Genomic DNA, 17432 nt, shown 5'->3' on the forward strand with positions numbered 1-17432 from the left:
CAGCTTTTGTGTGGTTTTTTAATATATATTTCTAGACAATAAAGATGGGCTTGTTTTTTAAAAAACAAAATAAAACAAAAAAACAGGCAGGGCTTCTGTTTTTTTGTGGCCATTTACCTGTGCTTCTGTGTTCCAGGTGTGTTCGCTTTTATTCATGAACACAGGGACGTAGTAAATAGTTGCTAGGAAATCACAGTGTAGCAAGGCTTAGGTGGTCCCAATCTCACCATATAGTTTATGTAAGTTTTAATAGAACAAGATAGAGCATGGGACATTCTTTCTTTTTATAGTTTGCATTACATCATGAGACTGTCTGTATATTGGCTACTTTGTAATGTCTCTGTTAGACACTTAGGGAAGCCCTCCTGCCAGTGCCCCAAATGAGAAGGAAAAATTGTGATGGGTATAAACGAGAGAAGCAGTGACCAATAGTCTACAGTGTCCACGATACTGGATTGTGGCAAAACTCTTTAATTCACATCTCCAAAAATAAGAGGAATCTCAAATCTCTGCTCAGAGCTGGTAGATGACTCAACTGCAAAGAAGAAAAATTTCACCATCGGAGGGCTCAGAAGCCAGTGTGGGTAAAATCTGATCATTCCTTAAAGTTATTTAGAGTAGAAAATGGAGCGAATTTGCCCAGCCACCTTTCTGACCAGCCCTCGACCATAGAGTTCTGGACCTCGTTGACCTGTACTATGTATATGTGTGTATTATTTTTGGCGAAGGGGTTCACAGAAAACCTCTCTGAGTGACATATGAGCTGAGATCCCTGGTCCCTGTGCCAGGGACTCCTAGGCCTGTTTCCCTTACCTCCTTATACTGTATTTGTTGAATTGTCTGTCTCCCTCACCTAATTATGGGCTCCAAAGGGGTAGAGACTATGTCACTCACATTACCTGTTAGCCACCCCACACCTAGACAGAGCCTGGCAGTAGGTGCCCTGTAATTACTGAGGGAAAGATGGTATATGCATGACCTGGGGAGTTCTCAGGAAGGATGGTTCCCTCCTGCCACCACATACCCCTGCCAGTGCTGAGCAGAAGTCTGAGCGGGTGAGAAAGGCAATTAAAACAGAGGCCTGGAGTCAGAAAGCTTGGCCAGGATTAAGAAGGGCTCTTAGCCGGGCTCAGTGGCTCAGCCTGTAATCCCGCTCTTTGGGAGGCTGAGGTGAGTAGACTGCCTGAGCCCGCGGGTTCGAGACCCACCTGGGCAACTTGGTGAGACCTCATCTCTACAATAAAATCAAAAAATTAGCCAGGTGCGGTAGCACGCACCTGTAGTTCCAGCTACTTGGAAGGCTGAGGCAGAAGGATCGCTGGAGCCCAGCAAGTCGAAGCTACAGTGGCCAGGAGCGTGCTACTGCACTCCAGTCTAGGCAACAGTGAGACTCCAACTCAAAAAAAAAAAAAAAAGAAGAGCTCTTAAGCAGAAGGGGTGATAACAGGAAGGATTCCCAGAGCAGAAAGAAGAGTAATGTTAGCTAGTGTACAATAATGCTTATTCCGTCCTGGCACCACACTAGCCTCTTTACACAACTTATTTCATGTACTCCTCAATCCACCTCATAGTTTAGGAATTTTTGCTCTGCATTTTACAGATGGGGAAACTGAGACCTCTGGAAACAGACTGCATAGGTAGCAAATATAGACTCGGCATCCAAACCAGGGTCTATCGTGTTTCCGATACAACTAAGCTGGTTCAGTATTAATGCCATTCTCTTGAGCCAGATGTCATTCATTCATTCATTCATTTTCATTCCTACCCTGCCAACTTCCAAGACATGACTGGAAAGGGCACCAGCTTAGAAGTCCAGAGCTGGGCTTTCCTTCAAGCTCTGCCATGAACCAGCTGTGAGGCCTTAGCATATCACAATCTGGGCCCTGATCTCTCTTCTGTACAATAAGATCTTGGGCCAGACGATTTCAAAAAGGTGCTATCTAGGCCTTCAAATCTGTGTATCCTCCTAGGAAACATACAGTAGCCGTAAACCACAACTGCTCCCCACCCTCCTCACTCCCATAATCGAGTCTGAGACTAAAAAAAGAACTGGACAGTGCCTCCAGTTTGATCTGTTTATTGACAAATCAAATGAAAAAAAAATTACTTATAAAACCATAATGTGGTTAACAGGGGGAATGCATACAACACCATGGAGGGAGGGTGAGGTTCTTATAGGGGAGGAGGAAGAGAAAGAGAAAGAGAAAGGGTAGGAGCAAGGAGGAAAGAGTATCTGCTAAATACCCACAGCTCACCTTTGTTTCTCAGCTCTCACCCAACCATTCTTTCCTGGGCGGGGTTAACAGCTGGAAATGGCTTAAGGGCAACATCCAGGGAGTGTGTCTATAAGATTAGGGAACTGGGGAGTTGAGGAGAATGTGAATATAGGATTTCGAAGGATTGCTTTTCCAGCTTGAACCTGCTGCCAGAACCCTCTTCATGGTGTACTAAAAGCCAGGAAGCTTAATCCTGGCCCCAACTCAGCCACAAACTAGCCTTGTGACTTTGGGCAAGTCACTTCCCCTCCACGGGCCTCTTTCCTCTGCTTTAAGACAAGCATGTTAAACTCCACGGCAAGTTCTCTGGCGCTAGCACTCTGCAAAGCCAAGCATTCTGGCAAACTGAGCTGGCCCAGGAGACTGGCTCAACCTCTGCGGAAACGAAACTACTCGAAGCTCAAAAATGAAACTACTCAGAAGGGCAACATCGTGCCAGCCTGCACCTGGAGCCCACCTGTAAGGCAGCAGCAGCAGCAGCAATTCAGAGGGGTGTGTGCGGGCACACATACTCACAAGGAACCCACTGTCATGACAAGGTGATCTTTGCAGAGAATGGCTATGAAGGAGCCTGGGTTTTACACAACACAGAAGGCAGGTCCATAGGACTGAGGGGTGATCCAGGCAAAGCCACCACACACTCTGTAGGGTCTGGGATGCAGGGTACAGTGGAGGTGGGAGGCATGGAGGGCTGCGGGCTTAAAAGGATAGGGAGGTAAAGCCACACCCGTCCCTCGCTGTGTGCCAGACTCTCGTTCCAGAACCTCCCCCCTCCCCCCATCCTCAGCAGAAACAGAGGCCAGGGCCCCTAGGTCTAGTAGAAGCAGCTCTGCAGGTAGAGATGCCACACTTGGCATCAAGATCCTTGATTCCTGTGGGGCTGACGCCATCAAAGCAGGGGTCAGGAGTTGTCTCCACTGGCTGGAGTCCAATGAGGTAGGCCCACCCACTTCCCACTTGCCCTTCCTGTGCTGACTAGTGAGAGGCTCATGGCTGACCATCCTCCCCTCCAAGCCACCACCCTCGAGGCCCAGGAGGATGGCCAGCCCTTCTGTGACAGCTGTACAGGCCGCACCTGGCTTAAGAAAGCTGACCAGGGGGCTGGGGAGCCAGCCGCCTCCCCACGGCCTGCACGGGTTGTGTCAGCTGTGACAACTCTAAGGGCAAAGGGTCCCCAAGTGAACAGGTTGGAGAGAGGAGCCCATGTTCAAGATTTCTGTCTGGGGAGGACTGTGGTTCCAATCTAGGTCCAGAGCCACAGTTTCATGGTTAAGACAGTGAGTCTGTGATGTATGCCTGCATGCGTGTGCCGTGTGTGTGTATACACAGGCCACCACACACCTGCATGTGTGCAAAGGGGGAAAGAAGATACTTGGGGAAAAGACACTGAGCTTGGCCTACCTTAGCAGAGGGACTCTACTCCCAGTGTCAAACTGCCAGAGGCTCGTATCTGACAGCCTTTGGCAGATTCTCCAAGTACCCCAAATTGGGAATGTTTCCATAGAGATGCTGGTCCTCAGTTCAAGGCAATTCAGCAAAGTCTTTTATGAAGCAACTTCTCTACAAAAGGCACAACTGAGCCCCCCCAAGGGGCTGAGAGCACTGCTGGGGCAGGGGGAGGCCTAGCAGCAGCAACCCAGGACCCCTGGGGCAGGGGGCTCCCCCGCTGCTCCTGCTCACTGCTCCAAGACCTTGAAAGACAGGGGGGTGCCGCTCTTGGCAAACGCCTTCATCATACTGCTGGGATAGATGCACCCCAGCTTCTCTGGGGTTGGGAAGCCCCACACTCTATAGAGAGACAGGCTCAGCCGGTCCCCGATGTAGAAGGGACCCACCCATTTGGCACTGCTGCCGTTCCTGGGGAGGGACAGCAAGAGGACCTGGTCGCCCACATTCCATTCCTTCTCCTGGCTCTCCTGCCTGAAGCGCCGATTCTCAGCCTTCTCACCTGCCTTGTCCGCTGCCCTCCAGTGAAGCTCCAGCAGCTCCCCCACCAGCCGCAGCAGGAAGACATCCATCTTGAGCCCTTCGATGTTTGCACTGCTCATCTCCCACCACAGGGGCTTAGTCAGCCTCACCTCGCCCCCGGTCAGGACCTGGACGGGTGTGGCCTCGGCGGAGGAGGCCCTGAAGGCCAGGTGCAGCAGGGGCAGGGAGGCTGCCCATTTCTTGCCATGCAAGAAGATGAACTCCTTGAGGGCCCTCTTGAATTCCCAGTATGCCCCTGAGCTTGTCAGGCAGGGGAACTGGAGGTCCCTACTCAAGGAGACCACCTGGGCCCCCAGAGCCAGCCCGCAGCTCACCAGGACGTGCCGGGCAAACTGCGGGCCCTGGGCTGCCTCCAGCCTCACAGGAACGCCCCACCTTGCAAAGACATGCTGAAGCAGCACCTGGGCCACAGCCATGTGCGTGTAGGGCTTCAGGGGGAACGCCTCCACCCACCTGGTGTTAGGGTCAGCCACAATCAGCACGTGCTTGTGGCCCTCCTCGCTTATGGTGACCGGGCCCACCACCTCGAGCTGCAGGTTCGACCAGGGGGCGGTCGACCTGAGGGGCCACGGAGACTCGATAACCTTCATCTCGCTGCCTATGAGGTTCCGGGGAATGCAGAACAAACAGCTCCTGCAGTAATCTCGCACATGCTCCTGCATCCCGGGCCACCACCCCAGCAGCCGCAGTTTCTTGTACGTCTCCTCGGGCCTCTGGTGGGCTCCCAAGGGGATGTCATGCACAGAGAAAATCAGATCCCTCCGGAGTTGCGTGGGGACCACCCAGACCCGGGGCTTCTTATCGCCCTTGAACATAAGCAGGCCACTCTCCTTGTCTAGGCTGAGGGAGTTAAAGGCAGAACTAAAGGGGGAGGAGCCAGATAGCTTCTGCCCAGCCTGCAGCTTGGCAATGATCTCAGCCAGGGTGCTGTCGCCCAGCTGTAATGCCAGCAAGTTGGGCCTCTTGCCCATGGTATGGGGAGTCACTACAGGGACTGGCACCTCCTTGGGCAAACTCCACCACTGCCCGCCCCCCTGGGCACCCTGCTTGGCCAGGGTGTCCACTGTCACAGCAAACAGAGAGCCCCGGTAGGAGGTTCGGTAGATAAACGGAAGGGAGGAGAGGTCGGAGGTGAGGGATATAATGTAGGAGAGCAGGCTCGGGTGAGGTAGTGGAGCCCTATCGGAGGAGCGGAAGCCCCGAGCCCTCCAGAGGGGCAGCAGCTCCCAGAGGAGGCTGAAGATCCAGTTGCAGTGGGTGAGAAACACCACTGGGAGGTGAGACTGGCCAAAGCGCTCCAGGCCGCAGGCCACGGCTGCCAGGTGGGCGTAGGTCGGCGTGTAAGGAGAGCAGGAGAAGGAGAGAGAGACAGGGGGGCTGGTGGGAGACAGAACATAGAGACCAAAGCCAGCACACCACTCATCCTCGCGGTAGAAGCAATAGCCCGACATGTGGATACAGACAAACATGGACAGGTCAGAGAAAGGAGGCAGAACCTGGAAGAATCGAGGCATCGAGGAGGCAGGCGTCAGCAGTCGGTTTTCCCCCAGCAGGCCCTGGAGGAGGCTCAATTCCAGGGCCCTTTTGCCTTTGTCCTGTACCAAGAGGGACCATCGGATCAACCAGGCTTTGGAAACCCGGCGGCCCTCCGGAGCCTCAGGGTCCACGGTGGTCCGGGAGGCATACGAGAGGTCTAGGACCACCGGGGTGTCTCCGATGCAGCGTGAAAAATGCTTGAGGGCCCAGGCCACGGCGTAGGGGCTGTCTCCCCCTGACTGGGGGCCCTCGCTCTCCTCGTCGGGGAGGAGGGGTTTTGAGGTATAGGCTATGGGGTGCTTCCTCTCTGAGTGCTCCTGATGCAGGATGGCCGTCAGCGCCACCTGGCTCACTGTCACCTCCAGGAGGAAGGGCAGCTGGGAGTTGGGGGCCGTCAGGCAGAGGGCGGACACCAGGGCCCGCTTCAAGGCCAGGAAGGCCTTCTCATGCTCCCGGTCCCACTGCCAGTCCGGCTTCTGCTTGAGGAGGCTGTGCAGGGGGCCCACAAGGGCTTCGTAGTCGGGGATGACATCCTGGTGGGAGTCCATGAACCCCACGAAGAAGGAGAGCGCGGTGAAGTTGCTGGGGATGGTTAGCTGGGCCAGGTGGGCCAGAACCTGTTGGCAGGGAGCCTTCCCATCCCAGGGGATGCCCAAGTAGGGAGAAGCCGCCCCTGGCAGGAGATCGATGTCCAGGGCCCCGTCAGGAGGGTCATGGAGGCTGAGGCACCGGAGGATCTCCTCGGAAAGGGAAGGACACTCTACTCTGAACACTGATGCCAGAGAAGCGTCGAGGTTGTCCTCTTCGGCCAGCTTCCACATGTCCTGCCCCCCTCTGTGCACCTCATCCTGCCTCTCCTCCTTCTGCTCCCTGATTTCTGCCACATTCTTTGAACACTCCGGGGGCCCAACGTCAACCTCGTCATTTAACTCCGAGATGCAGGCTGAGCTGGGAGGAAGGGTCTTCCACACCTTTAGGAAGTTGCCAATGTCGGTGTCCAACCTACACCAAAACAGACGGAAGAGGGAGGGGGCAGCCCCGCCCCAAGAGGCCATTCAAGAAGAAACCCATGTCTTGTCGAAATCTTGATGCTAAGGGTCCTGAGGCTGGGCCAAGTGCCAAACTCCTGCGCAGCATAGGGGCAGTGAGGCCCCTGCCCACAAACGCTTCCTCTACCTCCTACACGTGCCAGACCGCAAAAGTAGAGATCCATCTGGACTTTGAAGGCTCACCAAATCAAAACCTCAATGACCAAGTAACAATTAAACCAGCTTTGGGTCAACAGTTTGATAAAAGATACCTGGAGGCTTCCAACCTGACCTAGATTGAGCAACCTCACCAAAGAGGAGAGAGCCTAACAAGGGGCTTGGGAGGACATGGCTCACAGACCTCGTCCGTATCACTTTTTCCCAAACTGGTGAGATGAGATTGAGGGACCTGGCCAGGGGAAGCAGTTGCCCTGGTCAGAAGGTCCCAACCATGGTCCCCTGCTGGGCCCAGGAACTGGCAGGTGAGCAGCAAGGTGGCTCAGCGCGGCTAATGGCCAGAGGGTTTGAGTTACTGCAAACCATTTCTGCTGGCACCAGCAAAGTGACCTGGGAAAAGTCACTTGTGTCTTAGATTCCTCTTCCTCCACCGAGGCCACACCCTACCAGGCCCCAACAACGGGTGAGGTGAGGCTGACAGCCCCGGTGGTGGAAGATGAGCAGCGCAAACCTCAAAGCTCAAGATGGACGTCTCCTCATTTATAAGAGGATAGTGGTAATTATGTTGAACTTAAGGCATGAGAATTAAATGAGGTGATAAACATGGGAAAAAAATCCTGCTGAGTGTATACTCTAGACATAGTTCCCCTTGGACACAAAGATACAAAAATGGGTCAGGCAGGTGGCTCACTCCTGTGATCCCAGCACTTTGGGAGGGTCCCCGTCTTGGCAAGACCCCGTCTCTACAATAAGCCGAAAAATATGGCACATGCCTGTAGTTTCAGCTACTTGGAAGGCGGAAGTAGAAAGATCATCTGAGCCCAGCAGGCCAAGGTTGCAGTAGCCACGAGCATGCCACTGCACTCCAGCCTGGGCAACAGAGTGAGATTCCAACTCAATAAATAAATAAAAATAAAATAAAGACACAAGAATGAGGCTGTTCACTGCAACCTTGGCACAACAAGCACAAAATGGAATGAGCCAAATGGTCCTCAACAAGAGAATGGATAAATCCGTTGGGTATTCACATAATGGAATACCACATGACCATTAAAGGGAACAACATGAATCAGTATGGCAGACATCTGAAAAAACTAATAAAATGTTGGGTACAAATGCCAGTTGTGGAAGGAGATAATAGATGATAGAGATAGACAGATAGATAGATGACAGATAGCATTTATGTAAAATGTTAAAATTGCAAAACACTACTGGAAGTGGTTTATGGACACATAAACATGTGCAAGTATAAAGACATGTAAAAAAAATCATATCACTGTACTTATTATTAAGCACTAGATAAATGGTGGCCAATACTAAGGGGAAGTTTCTGGTCAGTCCCAGGATGACCTGGAATGCTGGGGAGGCCTGACTTATTACCTGTTTGGCTTCTTCAGAAACTCATCCAAGGTAGGGCCATCACGGCCCAGGGGGTCATCTGGTACCATGAAGAGATTCCCCGCAAAGGTGAAAGGCAGCAAGCTGGACAGGGAGAGAAGAGGCACAGTCACAGACAAGCCCTTGACCACCCACATCCTGTTGCCATCTGGTGTCTCCATGGAGCTGAGAGACCCACATCTCCCAGCAGCTGCTGGTGAGCACTATTCCAATGCCTCTCTCCCTGCCCAACCTCTCCCCTGCCAAGGGCTGCCTGATACCTAAAAGGAAGGAGTCGCTCAAGTCTCTAGCCACCTTACCGATCTTTGACCATCAGTTTCTTGGAATTATTCATCAGAGTGTGAATCTGCTCATTGGTGACAATGATGCCATCTGTCTCCTCTGCCAGTTTGACCATGAACCTGCAGGGAGAGGGGTATCACTTACAATCAAGTAACCAGCCCCCTCACTTCCTGGGTCCTCTGGGAAAATGATCTTGCAACTTTATATTAAAGAGTATCAGATAAAAACAGGACCCCGGAGCCTATCCCCTCTTCTAGGTAGCCGTCTGGATCACTAATTGCCCCCTGGGGAGGGTGAAATTGGATGCACACACCCCCAACTATATATACAAACATACACCCCCTACTATACACAGAGGCAGACACATGCACAGACACAGAAACCTACATACTTGTCCACATTCATGCATGCATATTTACTGCTTCAGTTTTTGCATCTGTAAAACAGAGCTAAAATACCTACCCCATATTGCTGTGAGGATTAAACTGAATGAGCGAATGCATTTGTGTCTAGCTCGCTGCCCGCATACAGCATACACACAGGTATTCCATTATAATTCACCAATGCGCAACATTCATATTCATGCCAAGACACACATACAAATATATGCTAGCACACAAAAACACGTACCTGAATAAACAAATCCATTTTCCCAAGGATCACCTCTCCTCTAAAGAGGGCTGTGACCAGGAAAGAAAGCAAAAGCTACCTACTTCTCAGTTTCCCTGTAGATTTCCATTCCGGTTATCCCAGGCATGCTATTCCACCAGTGCCCAACAGAGGGCCCTCTGCAGAAGAGCCATCTTCCCTCAAACCCAGGCCCGAATTTAGAGGCACAGAAGACGTTAACCAGGGAGCTAGCTCTGCAAGGAGGGAAGCCAGAGCTGCCCTGCCCAGCCTTTCCCAGGCCTGAAGATTGAGTGGGTGCCAGATCTTGGGAAAAGTGGGAGAAACTGAACTTCTCCCTGCCCTGCATAAAAGGTGCCTAAGTGAAACCATGACCTCTGTCTGCACAGCATCAGCTCCAGCCCAGGACCAGTGACTGTGACAGGGTCTTTGCTGCACTAAGAAAGGCAGGGTCACAGGCTCCCCCCATGCACACTGGCCCTACGATCCTGCCAGGGAGTGGGTGCTTAGGATTGACAAGCAGACGGGCATTTGGGGATTAGGTAGACCAGCCCTCTCCATTTCCAGAGCCCTGCCCGGGACTCTACCAAAGTCAGCCACACACACACCTCCCCGCAGTGCTGGGGTTGGTAGGAGGAAAAGACGGAAGCAGTTCCTGGCACCCAAAAACAGTTCCCGGCACCCAGAGCATGCCTCTTATGCTCATTCAAAGCACTAGGAGTCACTTGGGCTAGTAAAATTCAAAGTAGTATCAGAGGAGGAAAGCCTGATACTAAGACAAATGGTGCTTCAGTGTCCCAAAGTCAGGAGTGGCCCCTGGGTTTGGGTAGAGCCAACCTTGAGCCTTCTCACTGTGTCCCTCCTTCTGCCAACAGAGGACTCATGCCTCACCCACCCTTTCTGCCATGATGCCCTGACACATTTGTCTCCATTTTCCCAGAGAACACAAGGCAAGACTCCACCTGACACACCAGCTGGACCCAACCCCCCGAGCCCCATGGAGGGCAGGCCTGGGGACTGGCACACCTATAATCGTAGGTGGTGATCTTCTTGCCGTTCTCAAGCTGGGAGGGGGTGATTGAAAGCATCTTGAGCGAGTGTAGCTTCGTCAGAAAGTGGCTCTCTGGCGGTGAAAGGCAGAAAACAGAGATGGTCAGAGTCAGGGCTAAGTGGAAACGGGCACACTGGGGTGGTGGAGAGTGGGGATAATAAGGCAGAGAGAAGAAAGTCTGGTGGAGCCGGGGGGCGGGGGTGGCACTGAGCAAGCAGGGTACACCTCACCTCTCACCCTCCGGTTCTTCTTCAGCTGCCAGGTGGGTACAAACACAGTGACCTCTCGGTGTCCCCGGTTCCAGAAAAACTGTACTGCCATGGCAATGCCTCGGCAGGAGAAGAAGTGCTGGAGGCCATGCCTGTAGGGTGGGGGAACTAGGAAAGGCCTTGCCTCACCACTCCTCCCTCAGACCCAGCCCAGGAGTAGCAAGCAGGAGACCAGCTCCAGCATCAAGGACACCAGTGGTGGATGATCTTCTTCCCCCCTCCCCATCCTCAGACACTCTGTGAGCACCTACTGGGTGCAGGACACAACCAGATAATATGTGTGGGCGCACATGTATGTAGGGGCAGCAAGGGCAAGAGGAAGACAGACACTCAAATAACTCAGTTGATAGCTTAAAGCAAACAAAACTTCACTGGCCACCTACTGTGTGCTAGGAGTGTGTTTAGCATGGATAACTACTCTGCCATATGGCAAATTAAGCAGTCTTGCACTGGCCAGGTACAGTGGCTCACACCTGTAACCGCAACACTATGGGAGGCTGGGCAGGAGGATTGCTTGAGTCCAGGAGTTCAAAATCAGCCTAGGCAACATAGTAAGACCCTCTCTCTACAAAAAAATACTTTTTAAATTAATTTTTTGGCTGAGCTCAGTGGCTCAGCCTGTAATCCCAACACTTTGGGAGGCCGAGGCGAATGGATTGCCTAAGCCCGCAGGTTCAAAACCAGCCCGGGGAAATTGACGAGACCTCATCTCTACAACAAATTAAAAAAAAAAAAAAATTAGCCGGGCACAGTAGTGCATGCCTGTAACTGAGGCTACTTGGAAGGCTGAGGCAGAAGAATCGCCAGAATCCAGCAGGTTGACGCTGGGGTGCCCATGAGTGTGCCACTATACTCCAATCAGGATGACAGAGTGAGACTCCAACTCAAATATAATAATAATAATTAATTTTATTTTTTTAGTAGGAATCTCACTCTGTCGCCCAGGCTGGAGTGCAGTGGCACAATCATGGCCACTAAAGCACTGACCTGCTGGGCTCAGGTGATCCTTCTGACTCAGCCTTCCAAGTAGCTGGAACCATAGGCATGCGCCACCACCTTGGCTAGTTTATTTATTTATTGAAGAGATGAAGTCTCACCAAGTTGCCTAGGCTGGTCTCAAACCCCTGGACTCGGGCAAGCCTCTTGCCTCCACCTCCCAAACTGCTAGGATTACAGGCGTTAGCCACCATGCCCCAAAAAAAGATGTCTTGGCAATATTTACACTAACATCTCAACAGCAGTAAGTACTGCGTGGGAAGGGCCAACTCTAGGGACCAGAACAGTCAGGAAAAGCTTCACAGAGGAGATCTGTGCTAGGCCTTAAAGTTTAGGTTAATGCTGGGCTCAGTGGCTCAGCCTGTAATCCCGCGCCTTTAGGAGGCTGAGGTGAGTGGATTGCCTGAGCCCGCAGGTTCAAGACTCGCCTGGGCAGCGAGACCTCATCTCTACAATAAATCAAAAAATCAGTTGGGCGTGGTAGCACATGCCTGTAGTTCCAGCTACTTGGAAGGCTGAGGCGCAAGGATCGCCAGAGCCCAGCAGGTTGAGGCCACGGTGGCCAGGAGCGGCCACTGCACTCCAGTCTGGGTGACAGAGTAAGACTCCAACTCAAAAAAAAAAAAAGTTTAGGTTAAGAGTTTAAAAGCTGGCATGGGAAGAGCCTGGGCCTTGGCAGTGGACAGGCCTGAACCTAAAGGCCGGCTGGGTTCCTTACTGGCTCAGGGACGTTGGGCAAGACTCCTCACCTCTGGGGGGTAGGATTGGCAGTTGAGGGAAACTGCCAGGGGAGGGAGGGGCATACCTCATCAACAAGGGTACCTGCATAATCAATGTTTGTATACCTAACCCTGAATTGTACCCCACATCTTTATTTAAAAAAAAAAATAAGACTCCTCACCTTTGAGCCTTTTCTGCATCTATCAAAGAGGGCAACTAGACACCTATCCCTGAGGCTGCTGTGAGGATTCCATGCACACGGCCTGGCATGCAAGAGCCACTCCACAGGGGCCACTTCCCTCCCATCTTTCCCCCACATCACCCATATGAAGGTCAGGAAGAAACGCCCATGCTCCAGCCCCCAGGGACACCTGCCTCCCCTCCCCAGCAGCCCACCCCACACCCATGGCTACTTACACCATGGCCACGCTGCTGCCATCAATGACCACTCGCCGCAACTCCTGGTTCCCAGGTTCCCCCGACAGGTTCAGCTCGAAGGGTGTATTCAGAGCCTCATGGTATCTCTGGAAGCTGGTCACTGTACTGTTCGCCTGTAGGTGGCGAGGCGGCTGCCTCGGGGCCCCCTCCCAAGGCCCCAGGAGCCCCTCCACTTGAGATGGGTGTTTACCGCTGAGGGCTGAGGTGCTGTTGGGCTGGGGACCCTGCTTCCCAGCCTCCCCACGGCCCTTCGGTAGGGAAGCACTACCCCTTGCCAAAGGCTGGACCTCGCTCAGAAGTTTGGCTACATCCAAGGTCAGCCCTGCATCTGTGGACTCCTTCCGAGCTGCAGGAGTTTTGGGAGCTCTGGAGAGTTTGGGAGCTGCAGACTCTGTTTCAGCTGCAAGCCCAGTTTGAGATTTTGGTGTTTTGGGACTTGCAGGTGATGTTTTGGCTACTGGCATCCTCTGAGCCATGGGAGTTTTTGGAGTTGTGGGCACCACTTGAGTCGTCGATGCCAGTTGACCCGTGGCTGCTTTTTGAGCTGTGGCCACCCCTTGAGCTGCTGGCTTTGCTGGAGCGGAAGGCACTTGGGGAGCTGCAGGCTCTGCGTGCACTGCCGGCATCCTTTGGACTGTAGGCACTTCAGGAGCTGCAGGCAGCACTTGAGTTCTGGACGGGTTTTCAGCTTTGGGCACAGCTGCTGCCACGGGCACTTTGAAAGTTTCAGGCACTGTTTGAGCTTCAGGTACGGACCAAGCTGTTAGCTCCCCTTGAGTCATGGGCTTCTCTTGAGCTACGGGCATCTCTTCCCCCATGGGCAGTGTTGGAGAGGGTCCCTCTTCCAGCCCCTTACAATCCAACTGCATACCTCCTTGATCTCCTGGCTCACCTCCGGTTTGTAGTTGGGATGTAGAGGTCAAGGGTGGCCCTATCTGTGGAAGTCCTGGGCTAACTTTGCCCTTTACACCCGAGCCCCCAGGGACTACCAGTAAACTCATGACTTTGGGGGGAGTCTCTGTCCTCAGGCAACTCTGTAGGGCTGCCTCTCTTCCCAGCCCCCCATCAGGTCTACAAGCTGGGCTTTCTGCACAGGGTAGAGGAGCCAGCTCCTTCTGCTTCCACTCTAGATTTAAGGGCAAAGGATTCTGCCCTGGCAGCTTTAACTGAATGGGGCCCAGCGGCCTCTGCCAGAAGGGGAAATTGAAGTACGCCTGGGACAAGAGCCAGGCCAGGTGGAGAGAATGCAGCTCATTGATCCTCCAGAAGGTTGCAGCAATAGCCCCTGGCCACAAGGGCCCAAAGGCTTGTCCTGGGGTCCAGGCCTTCCAGGGTGGGCATACACCCAGGGCTGATACCGGAGGTTGGAAGGAGGATTTATCTTCTACTCTCTGGACCTGTCTTTGCTGCAACAAAGCTTTCGTGTGGTTCGCAGAGTCCTGGCTGCTGGTGGCTTGCACCGGCCCTTCCTCCCGAGCACTGTCCGTACCACCTTGGTTGTTGGAAACGACCCTGGAGGAAGCCCAAGTTCATTGAGAAGGTGGAAAGGCCAGTTTGATCCCGAAATACTACTATTTCCTTGGGGTGAGGGAGCAGGGGTAGGGTCAGAGAAGTCAGACTCATCATCCAGCACTTACCGTACCAGCTGGGCTGCCGTCTCCTGCTGTGTGCTCTGGGCTGGGACCAGGGCCCTGGTGGCTCCTACGCTGCTTATTCTCTTTGATTTGTCTAGGCCCCCATTCTTGGGGGTCCCCACATCCAGAAAGTGCCCAGGACTCTCTCCCATGGACACCACGGCTGAGCCCTCCTTCTTCTGCTGTGGAGGGCAGATCAGGACCTCCGGGTTGGAGTGGGTGTTAGAGATGCCGAAGCGGCTCAGCCACTGGATGATGTCCTCCTTACCCGCGGCATCCCGCACCAGGCTCAGCAACAGCTCCTGGACTGCTGGGGGCAGCTGCAGCAGGTCGCCTGCATGCTGGTCACCACGGATCCAGACCAGGGCCCCAAAAGCCCGGGTCACCTCAGCCTCCCAGATCCCCCGAGGGGTCAGCAGAGGAGCAGGGCCCCAGCGCAGCCGTCCCACCAGCTCCTCCAACCAGTTCTGGGTCATGACGAAAGACTCAGTCAGCCCACCCACCATCAGGGAGCCAGGGGGGCCGGGCACCAGGTAGGCCAGGGTGCTCCAGCAGAGGCAGTCCAAGAAGAGGCCCTGGGCCCCGAGGAAGGCACAGTGCAGGATCGGCGGGTAGCGAACTTCCTTCCACAGCTCCGGGCTGCACAGTCCCTTCAGATACTCCTGGGCACAGTGGGGAAAGCATAAGGAAGTCAGCCTTTCAGGGGTCTGCCCCTGGCTCTGCCCTCTCCACCCAAAAGGCCTGCCTACCAAAAGCCGAATGACTCCTCATGGCCAGCCGCCCTCTCCCAGGTCCTGCCCCCTCTCAACCCGTTTCTTTCCAGGGAACACTGACAGAAATGGGAAGCGTGGGAGTAAGGAGGAAAAGGACCCGGGTTCTAGCTCCAACCTGACCTCAGCTGATTAGGTTAATTGTGACAAATGTTTCAGCTTCTCAGGGCCTTAGTCACTCTTTTTTTTTTTTTTTTTTTTTTTGAGTTAGAGTCTCACTCTGTTGCCCAGGATAGATTGTAGTGGCATGCTCATGGCCACCCCAGCGTCGACCTGCTGGGCTCCGGCGATCCTGCCACCTCAGCCTTCCAAGTAGCCAGAACTACAGGCTCACGCTACCATGCCTGGCTAATTTTTTTATTTATTGTAGAGACGAGGTCTTACCAAGTTGCCCGGGCTGGTCTCGAACCCGCGGGCTCAGGTAATCCACTCGCCTCGGCCTCCCAAAGTGCTGGGATTACAGGCTGAGCCACCTAGCCCAGCCTAGTCTCTTCACCTATAAAACAGCAGGTTCGACTAGCTGCTACTCTAGCATTCCCAAATTGTGTCCCAGCTAGGGGGAAAGTGCTTGCATACTACTGAGCATCTTCCATGTGCCAGGAACTTATATGACCTGGACCAGGTTATTTATGATCCCTGCCCCCACCCCATGCCTGCATGTCCTCATCTGTAAAATGGAAACAATAATATCTCTGCCTCATTAGGCTACTGTGAAACTTCAGTGAGTTAATACACAGGAAGTGCTGAGGATGATGCCTGGCACAGCCTAGCCCATTGTGCAGGCTCAGAAGGGCTATGTAGCTTGCCCAAGGGCACACAGCTAGAGGGTGACTGAGCCAGAATCACAACCCACATCTGTCTGAGTCTGAAACCAGAGCTTTTTTTGCCTCCTCTGGCTGACTGCACAGTGACTATCCAGTAGTCCTATGAGATTCTGGCTTAATCCCCCTCCAAACAGCCTCTAACACAACCTGCACCTGTAATCATGCTAACTCGGTGCCCCAGAAGGTGCAGAGGAGGAGATAAGCCACTGGGCCAGTGTCCAGGAACCCTGCAGATACACACAATGGCTAACCAGAAGGAAGGCTTCTTGCTGTCTGGGAAGACCAAACCCTCGAGTTCACAGGGTTCACGCTCACTGTCTTTGGCAGTGGCTGGGATGGGAGAGGCTGGGGTTCCTCCCCTCAGAGGCTGAGTTCCACCAGCGTGGGCCCATGAGCTCCTCGGGGGCATGTGTATGCCCTCTTAATCAACCAACCCATATGGACTCATGTCCCTCCACACCCCGGTGTCTTTGGCTATCATACCTCTTCCTGCTTTCCCTGACAGTACATTAGGAAACAAATGTTCCATTTTGGATCTCCAACAGCCACCCTGAAGACCACCTCAGCACCTCTGCTTAGTACCCAGTCAATCCTTCCCTGTATGGGCCTGTGCTTACCTCTTTCACCCAGCCTGTACACAGACCAGTAACCCCTTCGCCAAGGACCTGACATACATCCAGTTCTAATCACTTTTCGATCAGTCCAAAGCCATCTCAAAACCAGATGGACATCCCAAGCCAACCCCTCCTATCCAAACCTCAGTTGGTCCACTGCCCAGCAAGGGTGACTCTGACCAGCTGCGGGATAACTCTCACAGATCTTAACAAATGCTCCCCACCCCGTGTACTCCACATTCCAACAACATGAAAACAATATGTAAAAATGAAGAGGTGCTGGGGAAGACAATTATAGGTGGTTTCTTTCTCTTTCTTCAAAGAGTTTAGATATTTGTTGTTCCATCAACTGTTCAATATTTTTTCATTAAACGATTTATAGGAATTCGATGGGGCATGGTGGCTCACACCTATAATCCCAGCACTTTGGGAGGCTGAGGTGAGAGGATCGCCTGAGCCCACTAGTTGAAGACCAGCTTGGGCAACTAAAATAATTTTTTTTTTTATTGATTTTTGAGTTGGAGTCTCACTGTCGCCCAGGCTGGAGTGCAGTGGCACACTCACAACCACCACAGCCTCGACCTCATGGGCTCAGGTGATTCTTCCACCTCAGCCTTCCAAGTAGCTGGAACTACAGTAGTGCACCACGACGCCTGGCTAATTTTTTGATTTACTATAGAAACAAGGTCTCACCAAGTTGTCCAAGTTGGTCAAGACCCCTGGGCTCAGACAATCTTCTTGCCTTGAGCCACCATATCCAGCCTCTAAATAATTCTTTTTTTTTTTTTTTTTTTTTTGAGTTG

General features: G+C 53.0%; 1 protein-coding gene across 1 annotated transcript in view; it reads right to left on the minus strand.

Moving 5' to 3' along the window:
- Positions 1 to 3598: 3598 nt before the first annotated feature.
- Positions 3599 to 17432, minus strand: part of NYNRIN (NYN domain and retroviral integrase containing) — a 21715-nt gene continuing 7881 nt past the window's right edge. Inside the window, exons 2-8 of the mRNA XM_008069700.2 lie at positions 14425 to 15083; positions 12767 to 14299; positions 10595 to 10725; positions 10340 to 10436; positions 8704 to 8805; positions 8387 to 8488; positions 3599 to 6803 (exon numbers count right to left, since the gene is read on the minus strand). Coding sequence (XP_008067891.1) covers positions 3953 to 6803; positions 8387 to 8488; positions 8704 to 8805; positions 10340 to 10436; positions 10595 to 10725; positions 12767 to 14299; positions 14425 to 15083 — 5475 coding nt within the window. The 3' untranslated portion in view covers positions 3599 to 3952. The remainder of the gene's footprint in view (positions 6804 to 8386; positions 8489 to 8703; positions 8806 to 10339; positions 10437 to 10594; positions 10726 to 12766; positions 14300 to 14424; positions 15084 to 17432) is intronic.

The sequence above is a fragment of the Carlito syrichta genome, unplaced genomic scaffold (assembly GCF_000164805.1).
Source record: "Carlito syrichta isolate Samal-C Ts95f unplaced genomic scaffold, Tarsius_syrichta-2.0.1 Scaffold312194, whole genome shotgun sequence".
Taxonomy (NCBI): Eukaryota; Metazoa; Chordata; class Mammalia; order Primates; family Tarsiidae; genus Carlito; species Carlito syrichta.